Here is a 24,478-nt window from a genome sequence, read left to right as displayed (position 1 = left end):
TTCTTGCCCATATTTTCTAGCAACCGCACCATGTCTTTTTCTCCAATCCACTGTGGTCAAATTGTTTTTCCAAAATAAAAATCCAGTCTTGGCCCCAACCAGATTGCCTCAACTAAAACACTTCAGTGGTTTTCATCTGCCCAGTGAATAAAATATAATTCCTGAAATATGTCCTACAAGTTCTAGTTCCTACAAAAAAAATTGGTGACTCTATTTCTCTCATCTCTTCTTATATTCCTGACTCTATTCTCATACATAATGTACTTCCTTTAGTTCCTGAAATTGACTATGTTCTCTTGTCTTCAGTATCTTTGTCTGTGTTGGCCTCTACCTGGAATACAGCAAAGGAAACGAAATCCAGCTCATCACTTAGGTCTCAATTAACATAAAATGTCCTTAAAGAAACTTTTAGTGACCATCCTCCTAACTAATTCACATCATTAATTTTATGTTTCCTTACACACTATAATTTGCATCAAAAACTAGACAGATTTTATTTACATATTTTTATAATTATTTGATTACCTTTATATCTTTCATTAGACTAAGTTTAATGAGGGTAGAATCATGTCTGTTGTTCTCATCACAGTATCCTCAGCACTTATACAGTGTCTAGCTTAATGTAGATAGTCATTAAAATGTGTTTGAATAGAGAAATGACAATATTTTATTTGCATTATATATTTATAAAGTCTATCTGCTACACTAGACAAATTATGTAAAAACAGAAATCTGATTTGTCCAAAATTTTATCCCCTAGTTTTAGTGCAGTTTCTGGCCTACAGAAACTCTCAAGAATTTTTACTGCATGATTAACTTCATTCCTCTCCATGTATCTCCTAGCTCAGCAAATGGCACCATAAACAGTCATCAAGCTTAAAATTTGAAGTCACTCTAGATTTTTTTTTATCCTTATTGAAGCTTTATTCCCTTTGATAATTAAGTGGATTAGTCAAACTCCTTGACATCCTAAAAACCCACTTCCACTTACTTGGTTCATGCTCACATCTTCTTTCATATCAATTATTACAATAGCCTCCTCTCTGGACTTGTTCCTCTCTAATCTCCTCAGTACTCATCTATCTAAAACTTATTGTAACCCGGATATCCAATATTGGTGCCCCTTGTTTAAAAATTCTATATTAGCATATTAATATATTTTGCATCATGTTATAATGTGTAAGTGATTTCTGATGATTGAGAGAATTGATCATGCTATAGCATTTATATAAAATAAGTATGCAGAATACATTTGCAATAAGATGCTAATATTGTTAAATAAAAAAATAATGGGGCACAGGGGCACACACAAGGAGAAGTTATAGGAAGAAAAAGAGAAGGTGGAGGAGGAAAAAGAAATGTATTCTGCATACTTATTTTATATAAATGCTAAATAAAAAAATAATGGGGCACAGGGGCACACATAAGGAGAAGTCATAGGAAGAAAAAGAGAAGGTGGAGGAGGAAAAAAAGAGGAGGAATGTTTAGAAACCAAATGGTAACTGTGACTATCCCTAGATGATGTAATTATAGATGATTCTCATTTTCTACTGTATAATATAACACATCTTTTGCAGCAAGCAACCATTCCTATTTTAATCTTAGAAAGCTAAATAAGAGATCACTTAAAAGTTTCTGACTTCCCTGGCACCTAAAACAGTTTAAATCCCACAACATGACTAAATTTATTAGCAAAGAATTATTAATAGAAACATAAAGCCATCAGCCAGGCTTAGATGGACAGATTTGCCATGGGTATGTCTTCCATATTTTACAACCCTTTCTGAAAAATGCACTAATTCAAGTATTTGAATAAAATGAATAAATATTTTATGGTGCTCTGCATAGACCATGATGTTTGTAAAGGAAATCAAGACTCACAATTCCTTTGCCTTCTGAACAATTTTGGAACAACTGGTCTAGGACTGCAGTCTGTGTGCAATTACTGAAATCAGGTACTTTCCTATCTCCATGCCTTTGAAATAGTCCTGGATAGAAAATGTACACTATTTGGATTATCTTCCAAAGTGGATGCTCAAGAAAATATACATTTAATTTATAAAAGAAAAAAATACTAAATTATACTTACTCATAGAGCCTTGGCTTTTCAATCACTCCAAGATGGTTTAATAATTTAAAGGTAATATAGCCATCCTTCATAGTGTTATTCAAAACAATTATACTGAGAACAAAATAATAGGCTGCAAAACAAAAATACAGAATGCAACTCATATTTTAAAAAATTTGTTTTGGTACATATGCAGATACACATGTATTTATATAATATATAATCTAGGCACATATTAGATATGCAAATAATATCAAGAGATACTTATTTGGTACATTGGCAATATATTTTATTTCTTGTCAATTTTTAACTAGTCTTAAAAATGAAGAATGACAAAGCCTGGCAGGTAGTCATGGGTATAGTGAAGAGCTGGACAAATAATTAGTGAATATTAACTTTTCTGCAAACCAAAAAATTTCAAATTAAGTTCAACAATTTTTAAAATATCATGGCTAAGGTAAATATGATAAGGTTCCTTAATTACCTGATTAACAGTCCTAGCTAAATCTGCTTAACAAATATAATTCTCAATTTCACTGGTTGTTTAGGAATGATTATAAAATTAAATAATCCTAGACAGAGTGAGCTCATAGTAGTTCTTATTCAAAATGCCCATACTAAAAATTGATATAGTATATATTTCAGGGGCAACGATGCTGAACTCACCCCTATATTCAACATGTCTGGGCTATACAGAAAGTTCTGACTTTTTGTGAGTTTTTCCAAGTACTGTGCACCATCTCCTAGAAGACACTATATATAAACAATATGGGATGCATGAAATTTTCTTTTGAGAAATACATGTACTAAAATTATGCATGTTAGCTGTTAAATGTTGCTGCTAAACAGCCAAGAGTAACTTCTTGGCTTTTGCCTGACAGTACTACCTCAAATAAGGCAATGGATTTATGACTGTACAGCATCAATTTCTAACACAGGAGATGTAAAGGAACACTTCTTACTTTGAAGTGACTGCCCAGCTTTAGACAAAATATTTTGGTCCACCTCACTCAAAAAAGATGGGCGTTCAGACTTGCTCAGATGGTTTCTGTCAGCAAGACATATTGAGATGTTACAGAATATGCCCTCCTTCTGCTATAAGCACACAGAAATTCTGGATGTACAATAATCCATAAATTAAATATATGATCAAGCTCAGATGAAAAAGGGAAATATCAGGAGGTAGAAATAAAGAGAAATTAAAGTCGACTATAAGGCTATAAGAAGGACTGAAGCCCTGAATCCCAACGGGACTTGAGGACTCAGTGTAGCACGAAGACAGAGGCTTAAAATCCAACCTCCATGCTGGAACAGAAGACAGGATGCTAAGCAACAGAGTTGAAATAAAAATCCCTGTGTAGCTTCAGGGTCCTTAATTCTCTGCTTTGTCATTGAAAGAGGAACTTGGAAATTTCTTTCTTTTTGCTGTATGTGGATCTTAGATGGGAACAAAGTATTCTTCAAGACTAAATAAAACTCCCTGTAACATGAAATTTAAATTTATACTTGTCACTTGTTGAAGGACCCTCCCCACAATTTACATTAAAAATGATTCAGGGTTATGGGGGGAAAAAAATCCAACTTGCTCCGATGGGAGAATTTTAAAGAACTAACTGCTAAGAATTTTTTATATTAAAAGAAGACATGAATCTTTATTTTGAAATAGCACAAATATTTTTTCTTTAATTTTAAGAGAGACTTGGACTGATCATTGATACTCCAAAATGGTAATAACTCATGCATAGATGATAGATAGGTGGATAGATAGATAAATCTAACCAGAAGAAAACTATAGATATCTGTAGAAAACAATTATATTAACAATAAATGAAAAAGTAATTTATCTAAAAATAAAAGAATTAATATCCTCAAAGTTCTGAGCAAAAATAAGTCTCAGTGGAGAATTCTATCCTGAACTAATTTTACATTCTGGAGTAAGATAAAGATAAGGTCATTTTCAAGGAAACAAACAAATAGACTGAGAGGGACTACTACTGAAAAGTTACTATGATATATTTCAGCAAGATAGAAGTTAGACCCAAAAGGAAGAAATTATGGGGAGGACAGGGCAAGATAATAAGTAGAAAACTGAAAGTGGTAAGTACAAGTGAGCATTTGCTTTAACGATAATATCCATAATAAATATTGATCGTTAGATAAGTAAAATAAAATATTACAGAACATAATACTAAAGATAGAAAAGAAGATATGATTCAAAGGCTCTATGAGGCAAAACTTTGTGACAATCCAATAAAATAATCTGTGAGGCAAGAATCATTTTTATGTGTAAAGCAAAAAAGAAACAATGAAAGTATAACAATCCTGAACTTTAAGAAATAGAAAAATCTCATCAAAGAAATAGAAGCTATAAAAGAAAACAAAGTGGAAATTACATAAATAAAAATATAATAACAGATACAAAACTCAATAGATATGCTCAAAAATAGAGTGGTGATGACAGGATAGAAATGAGCGAACTTTAGGACACATCAATCTGCTACTCAGTCTGTGCAACAGAGAAAAAAGAGACTAATAAAAAATGAACAGAGACTAAAGGATCTGTGGAACTATAAAAAAAGATGTAATATTTGTGTTATCAGAGTGTCAGAAAGAGAGAAAAAAGTGTGAAGGTGAAAGAATTTTCAAAGAAATGATAGCTGAAAATTTTCTAAATTTGGTAAAGGAAAAAAACACACAGATTCAAGAAGCTAAGTGAATCTGGAACAAGATAAACCTAAAGAAATGCTCACCCAGACATAATTAAATTTCAGAAAACTAAAACTAAAAAATCTGGAAAGCAGAAAAAGAGAAATGATGCATTACCTACAGGAGAACACCAATTTGGGTCCCAATGGATTCCACATCTGAAATTATGGAGGCCAAAAGGAAGTGACACAACATTTTTCGAGTGCTAAAAGAAAAAACTCGACTCTGAATCTTATATCTAGCAAAACTAACCTTTGAGAACAAAGGAGTAATAAGGACATTCTCAGACAAAAGAAAACTAAAAGAATTTCTCCTTAGCAGACCCATTCTTAAATAGTAAGAAATTTCTTCAAACAGAAGGGTATTAATAAAGTAAATAATCTTGGAGCTTAAGAAATAAAGAGGGAACAATGAGAAGAGAAGATACATGGGTACATACAATAGATTATCTTTTTCTTTATGAATTTTATAAATTATATTTGATGATTGAAATAAAAATTATCACACAATCTGATGCTCAAGACTAACAATATGTAAAAGTGGAGAATGTAAAATGAATCTAAATGATGGTGAGTTTCCCACATTTCACTTGAAGTGGTAAAATCTTAATACCAGTAGAGTGTGAAAAATCACATATGTATATTGTAATTACAGTAAACCTCCCCAAATATGTCCATGTCCTAATTTCTGGAATCTGTTAATATGATACCTTAAATGGCAAAGGGTAATCAAGTTCTCAAATCGAATTAAGGTTGCTAGTCATCTGACCTTAAAACTGGAAGATAACTCTAAATTATCTGATTGGGCCCAATGTAATCACAAAGATTGCAATCACAAGGCCTTAAAAGTAGAAGAGGAAAACAGACTTAGAGAATCAGAAGAATAAATGTGATGCAGAAGAACGGTCATAGAAATGCAATGTGAGTACTCCACCCACCATTGTGGAGGTTGAGGCCACAAGCTAAGGACTGCAGATAGCCCCTAAAAGCTCAAAAAGTCAAGGCAACAGATTCTCCCCTGGAGCCTACAGAAATGAATGCAGTTCTGCTGACATCTTGATTTTACACAGCAATACTTGCTTCAGACTTCTGACCTACGACCTGTAAAATAATAGATTTGTGTGTTTTAAGCTGCTAAATTTGTGGTAATTCATTAAGACAGTGATAGAAAATTAATAGATTTTAGTATAAAGACTGCAATGATGCTATAACACTTAAAAATGAGGAAGTGGCTTTGAAATTAGTAATGAGCAGCAGTTGAAAGAATTTTGAAGAGCATGACAGAAAAACCTAGATTACCTTGAATATATTATCAGTACAAATGTAGATGTTAACAATTCTGCTAGTGAGGACTCAAAAGAAAGTGAGGCATGTGTTATTAGAAAATGAAAGAAAAGGTGTCCTTGCTATATAGCTGCAGAAAGCTGAGTGGAATTATGTCCTGAAGTCATGTGAAAAGCAGAAATTGTAAATACAAAAATAGGACATATAGCTAAGAGGATTTCCATGCAAGGGTTGAAAATGTGACCTTATTTCTTATTGGCATTTATGGTTAAGTGTAAAAGACATAAATTGAGATAAAAGTATGAAACAATAGCAAACCCTATCCTGATGATTTGAAAAACCCTCAATCTTACCAAGCCTGCAAAAGATACTAAAACTAAGAGGTTCACCATCAGGAAATCATGCTCTTGAGAGAAAGCTAGGAATGTGGCTAGATAACCTTTTGCCTCAGAAAGATAAAAGAGTCAAAGTATTCAGTAACACAAAGTCTCTTTGAAAAAATTAAGTGTATGACTCATAGATTCCTTCAGCTATCTCAGCAGAAGCCAAAAGTAAAGGTAGAATTAATGGTGAAAGATATTTTGAGGAGCCTCTTGTCTAATAGAATGAATCTCTGTGATACTTTTGGAGATCTACAAGGTTTTTGAGAATGTCATAGCCTCATAAATACTGCCAACTTGGACTGAAAGGGATGGAGACAGCACAGAATAAAAGAAGGTTGTGGGACCCCTCACAATTTTACATGCAAGATACGGGCTGATAAGACTATTCAGCTGTAAACATATTTGTAATTAAAATCTCCCTAAAACAAATCTTGAGGCCCAAGTGGTTGCAATGGAAAATTCTTCCAAACATTTAAAAGAGAATTAACACCAATTTTGCATAATATATTCCAAAAAATAATAGGAGAGAACACTTAATAACTCATTTTTATATGGCTGTGTTACTCTTGTATGAAGACAATATTATTCTTGAACATAGATACAAAGTCCTCAACAAAATATTAGCAAACCAAATCTAACAATACATAAAAAAATATTCACTATGACCAAAATGAGCTTTATTCAGGAACTCAAGACTGGCTCACATTCTAGAATCAATCAATGTAATCCAATATTTCAAAAATTTAAAGGAAAAAAAATCATATGATTATATAAATAACTAAAAAAAAAGCATTTGACAAAATCTAATACACGTTTATGAGAAAAACTCTTATCGAGTTAGGAACAGAAAGGAATTACTTCAACTTTATAAAGATCATCTACAAAAAACTTACTACTTTTTTTTTTTTGAGTTTTTGAGGACAAAGACAATTTTTATTAATACTTTAATTTTCCTTTCAGCTCCCTAAAGCAACGGTTGCATGCAGTAAGAGTTCGGTGAACCTGTTAAATAAATGCATATATGAAGAAATGAACAAGGCAGACCACCAAATGCATTTATGCATGCCTTTAGGGGCTTGTTAGCTCATGATATTATTTATGTCACACTCATGAGGTAAAAGATTAAATGCTTTCCCTTTAAGATTGGGAAGAAGGCAAGGTGTATGCTTTCACCATTGTTATTCAACACAGTACTGGGAGTACTAGCAACTGAAATAAGTCAAGAAAAAGAAATAAAAGACAAACAGATCAAAAAGAAAGAAAATAAAAGTTTCTCTATTTGTAAGTGACATGATTGTTACAAGAAAATTCCAAGAAATAATAAGTAAATTCAACAAGATCTTAGGAAATAAGTTTAATACAAAAGATTCAGTCCCATTTCTTTATACTAACAATGAACATGGAGGTATCAAAAATTTGAAATATCATTGACCATCACTAAAAAAGAAGTCAAATACTTTGTTATACACACTTAGAATCTGTATGCTGAAAATTACAAAATGCTGATGAAAAAAATCAAAGATTCAAAGTAAATGGAAAGACATAACATCTTCATGAATCAGAAGGTTTGATATGGAAAAGATATCAGTTTTCTCCAAACTGATCTATAGGTTAAATGTAATTCGTAACAAAATCCCAGTCAAGTTTTTGTAGACATAATCAATCTTATTTTAAATTTATATTGAAGGGCACATACCCTAGAATATCTAAAATAATCATGACAAAGAAGACTAAAGAAGAAATAATCACTCTATTGGCTATTAAGGTTTACTACATAGTTACAGCAATTAATACTATGTGGTATTAGAAAAAGGATAAACACATAAATCAATAAAATAGAGAACAAAATAAAGACCCAGTATAAATAAACCTAAACAAATATGCTTATCGTATTTTTGATAAAGATGCAAAAGAATTTCAATAAAGATAGCCTTTCAACAAATGGTGCTGAAGAAAATGGGCATCCATAGGCAAAAAAAAGTGAACCTCAAGCTAAAGCTCATATATTATACAAAAACTAGAATAAAATACATTACAGACATAAATGTAACACTTAAAATTATAAAACTTTTAGGAAATATTGTAGGAGAACATTGTAGGACCTATGGCTCAGCAGTGTTTGGACACAAAAGCATGTTCCATTAAAGGAAACAATGATAAATTGATATCGATAGTAAATACTTTTGCCCTTGCAAAAGTCCTTGTGAAGAACATTAAAAGACAGTTAAGTTACAGACTGAGAGAAAATATTTGCAAACCAAATATCCAATAAAGACTACTATCAAAAAAAATATAAAGAGAAAGGGCCCTCAAAATGTAACAGTTAAAAAAAATCAAATTGGAAAATGGACAAAAGACAAGAACACACATTTCACCAAAGAGAACATATGGAAAAGATATTCAATATCATAAACCATCAGGGCAATGAAATTTGAAAACCTCAAAAAGGTCTCACCATATGTTTATTAGAATGAATAAAAATTTTTAAATAATCACGACATCAAATCCTAGTTAGAAATCAGAGAAATTAGATCACTCATACTTTGCTGGGAGAAATGTAAAAATGGTACCACTATTATGAAAAACACAGTCAATTTCTTATAAGGCTAAATGTACAATTTGCTTCTTACATAGCAGTTGCATTCCTGGGCCTTTACAATGGATGAATGAAAACCTAAATTAATACAAAATCTTGTACACAAATATTCAGAGCAGCTATATTCATAATAGCCAAGCCTAAAAACATTCTAGTGTTCTTCAACAGATAGAGTAAACTGTAGTACACACATACTATGGAATACTGCTCAGCAATAAAAAAATTAATTATTAATACATGCTACAACATGGATGAACCTCCAGAGAATTATAATGAAAAAAAGACCAATTAAAAGGTTAAATACTTAATTATTCCCTTTATGTAACATTTTCAAAATAAAATTTTAGTAATGTATTAATGGATATCAGGGTTGGAAACAGCAGGATGAGAGGAGGTTAGTATATGTCTTTATAAAAGTGCCACCCAAGATATCCTCACGGTTATGGAACTGTTCAATATTTTCACTGTGGTGACAGATACATAGCTCTACATGTGTGATTAAATTGTACAGATCAACACAAACACATATGCACAGGAGTCCATGGGGACATATAAATAAGATGGGTGGATTGCATCAATGTCGATAACCTGGTAGTGGTATTATATTCTATAGTGTTGTGCAATTTTACCATTGAGGAAAACTAGATAAAGTGTACACAGGATCTCTTTGTATTATTTCTTATATCTGTATGTGAATCTAAATTTAACTCAATAAAAAATTTAATTTAAAAAATGGACAGGCCCAATTCTGGATTACAGAAAATATCGCTAATGTTTAAAGAATTACAATATCTTAAAATTGACAGCAACTGTGACAACAAAACATTGACAATAACTGACTTAAACATATTTTAAAATAAGATAATCTATATTAAATATTTATCCCCCAGTAACCAAGGTCAATGGTAGTGACTGGGAACTTTTCTAATAAGACTCTTCATAAAACAGAATTTACTTTTATTTATAAACCACTTCCAGTTTTTTATCTCAAAACAGGATAATTTTGCTTTTCTTACTAGCCCTTCATAAATTTAATTATTTAATACATTTCTAAAAGATTCTCTCTTGTTCTTTAAATTATTTCCTCTTGCCTAACTCTAAATATATTTGGAAGATTATTGTTTACCTGCACATTTTTAAAAAATTTATATAGTTTAGTTTCAGTTCCCAAAATAGTGATAACTGTATAGACAGATGTCCTAAATTCTGCAACCTGTTATATGCTGACATAACTCTAAGTGTAAGAAGAATAATCATGTAAATTTTGGGGGAAAAAACAAGGACTTTGATTGTATCTTTGGGAAAATATTACCCAATATATATGTTCATTTTTTCTAAAAAAATCAAGCCCTAATTTGAATTTGCACAAATAGCTCCAACAAATTTTAAAGTTTCTTAAAAGCGTATGATAAAATCAGAGTGGGTAGAAAGAACATTTTGGATAAAACATAAATTAGCTTTAAAACTAATCATTTGTTCATTTGTTAAAAAATGTTAACTTACTACAGAATGGATTTGTGCCGGTAGTATCCAAAAACACAGTCGTCCTAAGAGATTTTTCTAGTCTTTCTTTTAAAATATCTTTCCATAGCTCAGCTTGATAACCTGATTTGAGAAATGAAACCTTAGAAAATAGATTTCCATCAAATAACATACAAAAATTTCAAATTACTAAAGGAGCTAAAGTATCAATGTATAATAATAATAACAATATTTTTTCTTAATGGAATTTTACAACAAATTATTTTTCAAATAATTTCACATTTTATTTATTTTAATTATAATAATAACTGCTAAATTGAAGATTCACAAATAAATCCACTCCCTGGACATCTTATCAGAGCTTAGCATATTCTATATGGCTATAGTCCATTCGTAGAACTTATTATTGTATTATTAATTCAGAATTTTACCTGTAACTCTTTTTAGTAAATTTAGCAGGATTAGGTAAAACCTGAATACAAAACTTAGCTCCATGACCACAATCCCTATATATTTACAGATATATGGATATAATATGCATATGTATACTATATATAACATTGATAGCATCTACATATACTATATATTATGTATATAACATATATATCAGATATATACATTTATGTACATATAGAATAGGTATTATACACACACATATATATTTAAGATACTTCCCACTTCCTTTATTTGTCTGTTCCCACCTTGCTCCATCCAAATTTGAGATTAGAATATAGTAGAAAGAATACTTAACAGAATTCAGAAGTTTCATGCTAGTTCTCACTTGTGCCCTTAAGCAATCCATATGTTCACATTAGGTCACAATATTCTTATTTGCATGGAAAGGCGATGAGACCAGAAAAGCATTCCCTAGCATGAGGTCTGAAAAAAACTAATTCCACAGAATGTCTTGAGGACTGATGGGATCTACGGAAAAGTAAATCTGGCAAAGCCTGCATATGTCTGCCCCTCCTATGGATTTTCTGTGTAAGTTAATAAAAACCTCCCGCTGAAGAAAACTGCAGAAGGCTGTTTAATTCATTCAGCCTTTGTAACTGGTGCCCATTTCACCTAGCCCCTTTGACTTTGGAAACATTTCTGGCAGATCTTGTCAAGACACTGATCAGACATTTACAGGCTTATGACATGCTTGGGGTCTGGTATTCTCTTTAGAAAACCTTGAACAAACAGCCTCTGATATTCTTTCAAGCTCTAACATTCTATTTTTATGTGGAATCTATATGTGGTAATAGTTTTTTTTTCTCTAAATTTCTCACTGGCAGGCTTTAGTTATCAGAAGTTGTAATACTTAACTGCTCTTATCAAGCTTTATCGATTTTGAAAGTGTGAACCATATATGAGTCATGTCTACTTGCTAACAGCAAATAAAAAGCTCACTATGGTTCACATCTTTTCATTTGTTCTTAACACTTCCTGTTTAAAAACAACAACAACAACAACAACCCTCAGTGCTACTAAGAATACACAAGTCTCTTTCTTTAGTGGAAGTATGGATGGATGATAAATAGATAGTGAGATCCTTTTGAATATCAAGAAGAATAATCATCGTGAAACCAACAAATTTGCCCACTACACTGAGCATAGAAAAGGAGTTGATCAAGTTCCCCTCACTAAATATATTTCAAATATTTAATAGGAAATGCATAATGTTCTCTAATTGCCCCACAGATTTTTTTTTTCTATAAAATGTTGACATATTCACAAATAAATACAAAAGCTTCCAACAGAAAATACCAAGACGATTATATCATTCATTTTCCACAAAGAATTATAGTAATTATAATGATCTCTCTTACCTAGCCTAGGACATGATTTTTTCTTAAAGTCATCACAATCCACACATGAACCAGTTTTGTAATCTCCATATGAATAACAAGGAAGTGAAATAAAATTGCAGTTTGTTTCCAAAGTGGCCATGAACAAGTAAACTGCTCTCTGGTGGTCACATTTGATAAATTGTACTCCTAAAGTGTTAAAAAATCAAACAAAAGAGTTGTGGATATATTAAAGCAAGTTCAAGTAAATTAGAGAAAAATTAAAGATTAAGTTCTGCTCAATACTTTTCTGTGTTTTATGAATATTAAAGTGTTGACTACAATGCACAGTATTACCCCAAGCAACTAAAGAAATCATACCACTGAAAACTTAAATTCCATATTCCTTTTATCTGATATTTATAATAATTTTTTAATAATTAATATGGCAAAAACATTTAATTTCAATAATTTAACAACTTCTCCAAACACAGTGTTAGCATACTTAGTATACACATCTCTCCCTTCTCATTCCACACTGTTAACATCTCTACTCAATGTCAGAAATGACTATGGAACTGGGTGACGTTAAAACTTTATCATGTCCCTTTCCTTTCCAACTTCTATCATGTCCAACTTCTCACATCCTTATCTCTTTGGCCAAACTTCTCTAGCTGCAGTGGCCTTTAGCGATGTGCTAAATGACCAGCTGCCACTGTAGAACTCAGAGTATTTCTCATCACGGCTCTGAAGTGATCCAAACTCCATACCTGGAGCTATTTATGTGTAAAACAAAATTTATGTGCAAGAGTTTATAAATCTGCATTTGTCCAGTACTATGGTGATGGTAAAATCCTGATTAAATCCTGAGACCAAACTTTTGTGATATGATACTTGGCTATATGTGCTTCTTCAATGACTCATAACTTCCCCTAATGTTTAAAATTATGAACCAAAACTGCTAAAACTGTGAAGTAATAGATCTCATCCAGGAACAAATGTGATGTCTACTGGTAACCTTTATAAACTGAAAAGGATCAAATTAAACTACTTTTCACCAGTAACACCCGAGAATCCTGGGCAGTGATGTTCAGAATCTTGCCCACAAATTAAGAGGAAAAAATAAATTGATTTTCTTTCATCATTTTGAATCACATGTAATTTATTCAAAAATACTATTGGTATACCTGAGAATATTGATTTAGGACAGCCAGGTTGTGTTTTTCCTCCATTTGGATAAAAATCAATATGTCCCAAGGGTTCTTTAATGCCTAAACCTGAGAAGAAAATTACCCAAGAATCACAAAGTATGTATAATCAGATCAGCAACACTTGTATGAAACAAAATCTTCTACAAAATCCACTGACAGTGACTCTTAAAATGTGAATTGAAAATAAATAAATGCAATTTTTCAAGAGATGAGTTTTTCTGGTACTAATTCCTCAAATTAATTCCTTATAAAAAATATGTTTCATTAATTTAACATATCTACCAGTCACCAGTGTACTATGGGCCCGTCAAATTTCTTCATGCTATAAATATATACACAAAAAAGAAAAGTGGAGCTAAAACCCTATTGTAGTAGAAATTACGTTCCAGTGGAAGGAAGCCATAATTAACAAGTAAAAATACAGTATGTCAGATAATAAGTGCTATAGGAAAAATTAATTAAACAGAATGAGGGAACACTAAATCACTAGTAAGGATAGTAGGTTGCACTTTTAAAGAATTTAGTTAGAAAATTTCCCAGTGAGGAGGTGACAGTTGAACAAAGACGTGGATGAGGCAGTGAGCAAAGTAGATAACTGTGTGATTATGCCTGCGGTACTTAAAAAAGCCAGGATAGCTAGAGCATAATGCTTAAGAGGGAGCATTGGAGGGAATAAAGCCAAATTATATAGGACCTTTTAGGCAAGTGTATGAGTTGCTCACTTTCAGGATAATAATGCCTAGGGCTTAGTGCTAGATTCATGAATTGGAAAAATGTCTAAATATGCTGCTTCGGCTGGAACAAGTTGGGCCAGAGTGATACGAAATATGTAGCTATGATTTAAGGGCTTCGGTATATCTGTAGGTCGTTGGGGCACTAGGAAAGGTGCAAATTCTGGGTCCATTACCAATATGGGGTCTATAACCCAGGGGAGCTATAAGAATAAAAGAGGGTAGCAAGCTCAGAATACTCAGGACTGTGATTAGATATAAAATCTTACTGCCAAGTAGGATTGTAATGCTTTGGCTTGCAGTGTAAAAGATTTCCTACAACATAATGAACTCTTGAGAAAGGTCGGTAATAGATTTAGCATAACGAATATATAAATAAATAAGTGCAAATATATATATATATATAGATTTATATATATAGTATATATATATACTTGGATCTGACAGTAAGGATTAAAATGCAACAATCTGCTTAAATTTTAGTACATAACAGAACAAGTTAACAGCTAGTGAGGTGTTCCCAAGGCAGGAAAACATGGGGGAGAGGGTTCAGTGTGCAAGGAAAGACAAAGGACAACTCAGATGACTTCATTAGAACTCTCTAGGATTCACTGTATAATGCATGACTTGATTGTGACAGTGGTGAGGGTATGCTAATCCATCCCACCTTACATTCCATCATTTATCTCCTAACTTGTGGAATCTAAGCAAGGAAAAACAATTCTCTAAATATGAGCAAAACAAACGAACAAACAAAAACCTCCAGTAATTTTGGAAATCTTTAAAATTCCCTTGTATCTGAACTCAGCATGAAGTTCCAAGACTAAGGGTTCCACGTTTAGAGCCATCATTTTCTCCAATCTGCTACTGAATTAGAATCAAACCAAGAAGACTGCTCAGGAATCAGGGAGAAGCAAAGATATTTATTATTAACTTACAAGCAGCCCTTGATTCAGGCATTTCATTTCCCTTTTATCAGATGGAGGGGGCAGGGCAGCTTGGTCTGCTTAGGTCATTCATTCATTCTCTTGGTTTCAAGAAGGGCGGGTAGAGCAGATATGACTTTTTAATTTTCTTTTTATTATAAGATAAAACATATACATGCAGAAAAGAACATAAAACATGATGCTAATGATTATTTATTATAAATCAGCCAATTAGCTACCATACTCACATCAAGAAATAGCACCTAGAAGCCCCTAAAATGCCTTTATCCAATCACTAGCTTTTCTAAAAAAACAAATAAAAATTTTGTCTTTTAATAAAATCATTTATTTTGCTATTCTTTACTTTCTAGGGATGCCTCCCAAAATATAGTTTAGATTTGCCCTTTTTGAAAATATATATAAATTGACACATATTTCATGTATGCATTTGTGTCTGCCTTTAGGTTATTAGTATATTAGTAATCTTAATACATATTATCAGGTGAATATATAGTGTCGAAAATCACTGATCCTCATTTGTCATAAAAAGATGTATCAAAGGTGCCAACTACATGTCATCTAGTGGCAGCTTAGATCTGACAGTCTGAGTCATCAAAAGATACTGAGAGTACAGTTGATGCACTGTATCTGTGGGTTTCACATCCACAGATTCAACCGAGGATCAAAAATATTTGGGAAAAAATGTTACATTGTTGCCAACATGTACTACATAGTTAGGCTTGTGATGGCTGAATACTTACTGAACATATATAGACTTTTTTTTCTTGTCATTCTCTAAACAATACAGTATCACAACTATTTACACAGCATTTATATTGTATTAACTATAAGTAATCTAGAAGTGATTTAAAGTTTACAGGAGGAGGATGTGCATAGGTTATAGGCAAAATGAGGAACTTGAATATCTGTGAATTTGGGTATCTGTGGGGGTCCTGGAAGCAATGCCTTGTGGATACCAAGAGATGACTGTATGAGACAATCCAAAAGAGTTTATTAGGAAAAGTAAAAAATGCAAACAAAAATACTAAAAAGTGTGAAGGGGCTAATTCAAATGGCCAAAGGCAGAATTGAAATTAGGATTTCAGAAAGAAGACTTCAGACAAAGAACTGCAGAGTAATTGGGCAGTAGGTATGCTGTGTGGTTATCTATACAAAATTATTGGTATAGATAACCACGAGGTAAATTCAGAAGAACATGGGAATAAATAAATTACCTAGATCAAAGAAAAAATAAACCTGGGGAAATAGGGAAATAAGGGCAGTCTGAGCATCACTTCTTTTAGTCTCTATCTTAGCATCATATCCTCCCTTGCCCACAACCACAACACACGCTAATCAGAGCAACATACTGGTGAAATGTGGACTCCATAATCAAAAGATATGATTTCCAGTTCTGGCTCTGCCACTTACTGGCCTTGTGACCCTGATCTCGGCTTCCCCACGGGTAAAATGTAGATGATATTATGTTTACTTATCTGATGATGACTTAGAAGAATTCCATAATTAACACATAAAGCACTTAAAACATTGCCTGATATATAGGAAGTGCTCAATAAATATTAGTATCATCAGTTTCAAATCAGGAGGAGATCAGGGCTGTCTAAATTATTCCTTGAAAGTGTCTGTCCAATATATTCTAGCTCAAATTATCAAAAGTCTATTAGACATTTTCAGGAAGATTATTAAAAACAATAGAGAAATTATTTCCCTACCTCTAGGAAAAGATATTCTCTATCTGTGCCTGAATTGCTGTGCTCAGTTCTAGTTGATATATATCACAGCAGAAAAATTAGTGGAGAGAATGATAAGCTAAACACATCAGTAACATTAAGCATGGGGGAAATTGCAATCATATCAATAAAACTGTCAATAGCAGGGACAATATAAAGTATTGTTTTTATCAAATTTGAGTGTTGTATGATGACATAACAGTTCTTGAAACCTAAAAAATGGCAAAGAGAGCCATTTAATACCACAGGATCTCATGAACTCCAAAAATATTGTTTGTGGGAAATATAATCACTATACAATTATAGATTTATCATCACTGTATCCACTACTGTTTCTCTTCTTACATTTTCTTCTTCCTGAATATCTACATCTCTTTTTTAATTTTTATATAATTACACAATAAATCCTGCATTTTTACCATTGGTATCAGAATGGATGACATCCACAAACTTTGCATCGGTATAATCTAATCTGCCATTTGATGGTTTTCCAGAGAATTTTGGCCCAGCAGGGTCAAGACCTGAAATTCAAGAAAGAAACTATCAATCTATTAAACAAGTCCTACTCTAGTGATCGTTAGATCATATGCTTGCATTATTATTACATCATAAACATAATAAGCCTGTACAGTTTAGGCTTAAACCTGTCTAAAAACAAATCTGAAGATGAATAGAATTGCATGAATAGCAAGTATCTGCATTATTTAAATAATACTTTTTACCAACTTTCAGAGATTATCAACAATCTAGTGTTAAGACACACTAGAGATGCCTCAACAATATATTGTAGGTTTTTTTAGTATTTCATTTAAGAAGTAATTAGAAATATATTAGAAATATACTGGTAGAATTTTAATAATAAAAAAAGCATTTGGGCTGTGGGATAAAGGATAGTTATTACTGTTTTATATTTGAATATATTTATTTATCATTCATTTCTTATAAAAGTTACTACATAAGAAAAATATATTAAAAGTTCCAGGGAATATAGATATAGTTCTGGTATATTTATAATTCTAAATAAAAATTTTAGGCTCGTGACCTACTGAAGCATGTCAAAAAAAGGAGGGTGGAGATAAAATTCAGCGTCTTGAGACCATCTAAGCAGTGGAAGAAACCATCATCTTAAAAAGATATTTAAACAAGTAAAATATATGTTGCTCATCTCAGGCTCTTCTATTTCCCTATTTAGCCTACTTACTGAATGAGGCAGAAACTTCTCTCTTCTTATACATATTCTCATGTAGAACCACCACATTTTCTGGCCTTGTAAACCTACATGATTGCTTGGCATGTGGAGCCATTCAAATTAGACTAATATGTAAGTAAGCACATCTTAAAATAAGGTAGGGCACCAGCAGTTTAAACTAAGCTAGTGTGCTGATTGCAGGAAAATGGGCTTTGGGTGCTAGTGACCTTTGCGTAAATCCTGGCTTAGCTGTTACTAATTTTTTTACCTTTCCACATTCGTTCAGTTAACATCAGTTTTCACATCTGTATAATGGGGAAAATATTAAAACAGATCGAAATAAGGTATACTAAAGGTTTGTAAAGGTCCTAACTATCTGTACAAGTTATTCACCTTTTCCCTTCCTCCTTTGCTTAACTAAAAACTCTATTGCCTTTTATTTACACTTAAAATTATTATAAATCTTTTTTGGACATGGATTTCTATAAGTTTTAAAAAGCTAAATTGGTTGGTAGGGATACTGTCCTTCTAGTTCTAAAATCACCACCATTCATAAAGTGAAGCGAGAAAAATCTGTATCAGCATTATGTGGTTATTAAGCATATTGGCTGCTCCCGTGAACTTTGTTAAAGAAATGTGAGGGGACCTAGGATCCAGAACTCCTTAAGCTTGGATACCAAGTTCTTATTTTCTCTTCAGGCATTCAAGTAAAATTTTTAAAAGAATTGAAATACATCCAAGTTTATGAAAATTAAATACATGTTTATATTTTTAGTTAATACATAAAAAAAGTTTTATATTTAATGAGCCAAATTTTTCTCCAGATTGTTATAATAATGTGCCCTTAAAATTCACATAGGGCTGCAGAAATTGATCTGTTTCTTTCCAATTCTATAAGGGTAAGTTAGCTCAAGAACTAATCAAGACTCTAAAGTCTAACTAAAACAAAGACTAGAATTTGAATATAATATAGAAAAAAATAAGTGTGTACATCATTTCTATTGCTTAATTATTGTACCTATTAAATTTTAAATAAAGTAATTTCTGATGCTTAACAGTAAGCCAAAACATTAATTTTATCAAAAACATTTTACCTGTTATTCTTCCAAGTTGACCATGAAATATCTTTCCAACAAATCCACTAATATGAGCCCCTAAGCTCATACCTATGAAATGAAAACTATCAAGAGTTGCTCCATGCTTCTGCAATTAAAAATGCAGTTACAATTTCATTTCAGACAGTCACAAATTATACTTTGTGCATCAATATTCTAAAATGTGTTAGTTTTTCTAGCTTAATCCATTTCTGGGAGATAGAGAATGGAATTTTACAATTTCAAAACAACTACATCTTTGCTCAACTTTTCCATAAGATATCTGATTTTTCTCTCTATATTTTTAATTCCATTAAATTTTTATTTAAAAATTTAAAAACCTTTGTCATCTATTATCTAGAATAGTATATGCTAAATAATACATTTAATTAGTAAATCATTTTATTTTATAACAATAATATTGGGTACTTACTTTGTACTAGCTACCTTGATCAGGACTTTATAAATTTCATATTTAATATCACAATATTATAGTATTATGAATCATTTATTTTTACCCTAGTGCCTAAAACTGTTCCTGGAATCTATTAAACACTGAATAAATATGGTTTAATAATGAGTTGCCCAAAGTCACATATACTTATTACTATAAGGGAAAAAGACAGACTTCAAGTACACATTGGCTTATTTTATCTGATCAGACTGTGTCAAAACTTCTTGGAAGACTGAACAGTGTGAATAATCATCCTCACTTCAGAGATGATAAAATGAGACTCATGGATTTAAAGTGATTTTCCCGGATAACAAGCTGAAGAGTGATGGAGTCCGATCTTTCAAGCCTAAGTTTTGAATATCTCTCAGTGTCTCACTCTTCCCACCCCTGGGCATTAGGAGCTTAAATGAGGAAGGATTTCTTCATCCGCACTCTTAGGAAGCAAGTTACATGTACGGGACACATTACATGGCTTGTGGAAAGATATGTTGCATTTACTGCTAATGAAAAACTAGACCCAGGCTTTCCAAACACAGGGTGATAATTTTTCTTTAAAATTTTCAGAGCAATGACCAGAAACTTTGGCGAGTATTATTTCAACTTTAGTGCCACTGATCTTTTCATCCCTTTTACATAATATGAAACTTTGCAAGCAAAGGCATTCTTAGAAATTTATCTAACACTACAAATTTTCCTCAATTTTTCTATTTAACATTTACATTTTCCATATTCGAATACATGTTAACTAGTTAGAGAAAAAAACACGGGTATAAGGAAAAGTAAATTATTCAATTTATAGACTATTGGTAAGAACAGGTATATCAGTTACCTTCTCTATCTCTCTAGAGGGATGGTTGGTTTTGCCCATAATTGAGATTATAAAAATAATAATGAAGGCTGATTTTATTCAATGATTATTATATTCCAGGCACTGGTTAAGAATTAATTTTATTTAATATTAAATATTGTTTTAAAGTTTTGTTAGTCCAAATATATAGATAAAGAAATGAGGCAGAGAAGTGCTCAGTTGGTCTTTGAACTCCTCCAGCCTGACCTTTTTCTTTGTGTATGATTTAAAAATATATTATTATTATTATTTTTTTTTACTGTGACATTGGTTAACGAAATCCAATAAGTTTCAGCTGTACACTTTAACAGTAAGGCATATGTATATTTATGCTGTGTGTTCACGTACCATAGTTAGATTTCTTTCTGTCACCACATATTTGACCCCCTTTACCCCATCTATCTCCCCACTCCTTCCACAGCCTGACTCTTAAATACTATGTGTAACTACATCTTGGATGTATTATGCTTGCTCAATTTCAGCAGAGGCTTGAAAGTTAAGCACAATGTAAATCAAAGGCAGATTTAATACCAAATTAGATATTGCCCTTCTTTCTGTTGAGCTTCCATCATCACCACCTCTCTTTAGCACAGACATGGATCTCCATATGAGTTGACTTAGTAAACAAAGATGACCTAGAAGTATCCTGAATTTATCTGATCCATCTCAGCTTTGGACCTAAATGCTGGACAAATCTGAATGAAACTGAGGCCTGCCTCCAAGGTTGGCAGAAGTATGCTAATTTTCAAGCTGTTTTCCCCTCACTTTTACCAATTTACACCTGATTAACTATAAACATATTACCCATACTTAGAAAAGATATTAAAAGAATTTAATGATCATATAGTTTATCCCCTCTGTCCACATAGAATCACTACCTTATCCTGAAATCTGTATAGGTAGAATTTTAAAAAATCTTAAAAGATTTTAAAATAAAACACAATAACTTAGTCTTTAAGATAATTTAAAAAAATTAGACAGGTCATGTCTAAGTATAGAATTATTCATTTACACAAATAAAAGATGGCTACATACATTAGCTTACCAAAGCAGTAATTTTAAATGCCTTTGAGAAAAAAAAAATGTTAAGCATTAAAGCATTAAAAACACATTATTTTATTACTACTTTGTGGTACTGCATAACACACCGTATATTGTATAACATATATAACACATAAAAGTCCAGACTTACCAAAAGCCTCTGAATGTACTCACTCAAACTCACAGCAACTTTTCTGGTGTTTTTAACTGCTCTATTATAAATAAAAGTTGTAGCACCCCGGTTCCAGTCTACTACAATTATATTCATATCGTCTTGATTCAACAAAATCCTTAGAAAGTTCTGAAGCCATGTTGGAGTGGAGCCTATTGGTCTATATCCATGAATAAGCCAGACGGTTTTCTTGTTTGTGTTGAAATTAACATTAACTGAGTTATCCTGCTCAAACAGCGGCTCAGCACAGTTTAGGTTGTTCCTTGTATACATCATCAGAAACATCTCCATTCTGGGATTAAACAAATCTCTGAAGGAATCCTTTATACTTAGCTGAGAGAATTTAAGGCATGGTCTTTTATTCTCTGAAATTAAAAAAAAAAAAAAAAAAAACAGTTGAATACTTGGTTTGTTTCTGTTTCTATTGCAAAGAACAGAATTGAATTCAGAGGGTGAGGAGGATTTCATTCCATTAGCACTTCAACATCATTTACCGAGCAACTACAATATTTAAAGTAATTTGTTCATTATGTAAAAAGAATTTTTGAAATAAAAGTATTTAAAATTACAATAAAATAAAGCAATAAATGTGGTTGATTAAAAACTAAGAATTATTTTTATCTGTACAAAATAGCAAGTGTGAGTAAAATCATTAATATTGTGTTAAGCACGCCAATAAAGTAGATAAATTGATTATGAATTTTAACAGACTTTCTTAGAATACTTACATATAGATAATAAGCATTAGAAAACTATATTTTACCTGACTAGTGATCAAATATAAATCAAAACAATAAGTCTGCTACTTAAAAATAGGTCATGTAAAGCACCCTGTTCTTTGTGAGTTACATTTGCTTACATCTTTCATGGAACATGACTCAGAAAATAATAGTGACAATTTGGAAATAGAATACCTTTTGTATTTCAACCAAGGGTAGACATTTATCTAGCAGTTAATGTGTAGTATGGCATTCTAAGCACTTTACGTAATTTACTTGAAAATCTTGGAGTAAGTACTGTTTTACCCATATTATATAAAGGAAGCTGAGTCACAGTTAACTTGCCCAAGGTTACAGGTGCACAAAGAATCAAGCCCAGGCAGTCTGGCTCCATAATCAGGTCTCAGTCACTAGTGTTATATTGCCCATATTAATGGGAACGTTTTTAAGCTACTTTGTACAGTTTGAGCACATTTAGGTTATTCTGTTGCTTTCTGGATAATTTTACTTGGATATGGCAAGCATCTTAAATTCAACACAGTCAAAAGTGAATCACATCTCATCCTAGGTGCCTTCAGTTTTCTATGACAGCTGTATCTATCGTATGTTTGTTTGAAATAAAAACCTTAACTTCTTGTAAAAAATAAATAAACAAACAATAAAGTATCATTTTCTTCTTATCGAATTAAACAAAACAGAAAAATCCTTTTAATACTCAGTATTTGTGAGGGTTAATGTAACAAGTGTTCATCTAAATGGATGCAGAAAGCATAAGTTGATACATCTTTTGACATTTTATTTGTGTGTACATACCACACACACATAATCTTAAAAACATTTATTCTTCCTGATTTTCTTTCTATGATTTAATTAAAGGAACAATTATATTTGATGTAAACACATTAACCTCAGGGTTACACATAATCACAATAAAATGTAAAACACATACTACAAGTATTCCCATTCATTTGAGTATCTTATATGTCTATTTATGTATGTACATATGTGTGTGTGTATCTATATATCAATCTATTAATCATCTACCCATTTCCTACTTATCCAGCCATTCATTCATCCATCCTAGATGGAAGGTAGGAAGAAAAGAAAACAACTAAGCCAAATCAATAGCAAGAGTCATTGCTAGTCAGTGAAACAATGGCTGCTTTATATTTCCTTTTTCATAGTTTTTCAGAATTATAATTTTTTTAAGTATATAATACCAATTTTTTTAAATGAGAGTATATGTTCATACTGCTTCTGAAAGGTTTACTTGGTAAGAAGATTTGGGAAAACAATTTTGTAATATATAGCAAAAATTCACAGAAGTGTTAGTATATTTTATGCCCATAATTCCACTTCTAGGAGTTTATCCCCAGAAAATAGTCACAACACTCATTAAAAAAGAATTAATATGTTATTTTAATACTGGATAAATAGAAGTGATTTAAATGCCCAGAAATAATGATTTATGTAAACTACATATTACATATCTGATAAATATAAATATATAAATATATAAGTATATAATACATATTTGATAAACTAAAATATGCATTAATATTCAATAATTACAATCATTCTAGTTTGGAAAATATGTATGTGATATAGTCACAATTATTTGAATAAGATATAGGAGGAAGGCAATGAAGGAAAAGCAAGACTTGAATTCAATTCCCAAGTTAACAGCTGAGGGGTACTTGGATAAGTGAAAAACTTGATACTTCATTAGTTCTCAGTACTAGAGAATATGAAAGTGGAGAGAAGAAACAAATCAAACCACAGTACAATATCAGTGCTTACTACACTGTACAAATTGTATAAAGAATGGTGTATATCTAACTTTCTGCAATCTGGAACTCTGGGGCCAAATGCAATCAATACATCCAAACTGCTGATCCATTCCAAGCCAAGGTAGATTTTAACTGGCCTTTGAATGAATAATGAGGAATAAACAGTAAGATCCCTGTTAGAAAATAAGAAAATCACCCAAAAACAATCAACAGATAAATCTACTTTCTATTACCAGATGTAGAATTAATTGCAGAAAACTATA

General features: G+C 31.8%; 1 protein-coding gene across 2 annotated transcripts in view; it reads right to left on the bottom strand.

The window, feature by feature from the left end:
- The window catches only part of LIPI (lipase I), a 31,156-nt gene extending 9,093 nt beyond the window's left edge, over positions 1 to 22,063 (bottom strand). Inside the window, exons 1-7 of one of the 2 annotated variants that reach the window (XM_015600169.1) lie at positions 21,686 to 22,063; positions 19,193 to 19,301; positions 17,329 to 17,430; positions 13,478 to 13,567; positions 12,333 to 12,500; positions 10,558 to 10,641; positions 2,090 to 2,201 (exon numbers count right to left, since the gene is read on the bottom strand). In XM_015600169.1, coding sequence (XP_015455655.1) covers positions 2,090 to 2,201; positions 10,558 to 10,641; positions 12,333 to 12,500; positions 13,478 to 13,567; positions 17,329 to 17,430; positions 19,193 to 19,301; positions 21,686 to 21,997 — 977 coding nt within the window. In that variant the 5' untranslated portion in view covers positions 21,998 to 22,063. Of the gene's footprint in view, positions 1 to 2,089; positions 2,202 to 10,539; positions 10,642 to 12,332; positions 12,501 to 13,477; positions 13,568 to 17,328; positions 17,431 to 19,192; positions 19,302 to 21,685 lie in introns of both variants that reach the window. The other variant, XM_015600170.1, reaches the window with a different exon arrangement.
- Between the last annotated feature and the right edge of the window lie 2,415 nt (positions 22,064 to 24,478).

This window comes from Pteropus alecto, unplaced genomic scaffold, assembly GCF_000325575.1.
Source record: "Pteropus alecto unplaced genomic scaffold, ASM32557v1 scaffold239, whole genome shotgun sequence".
Classification (NCBI taxonomy): Eukaryota; Metazoa; Chordata; class Mammalia; order Chiroptera; family Pteropodidae; genus Pteropus; species Pteropus alecto.
Note: the sequence above shows the minus strand (reverse complement) of the source record. Positions and strands in the feature narration are given on the sequence as shown.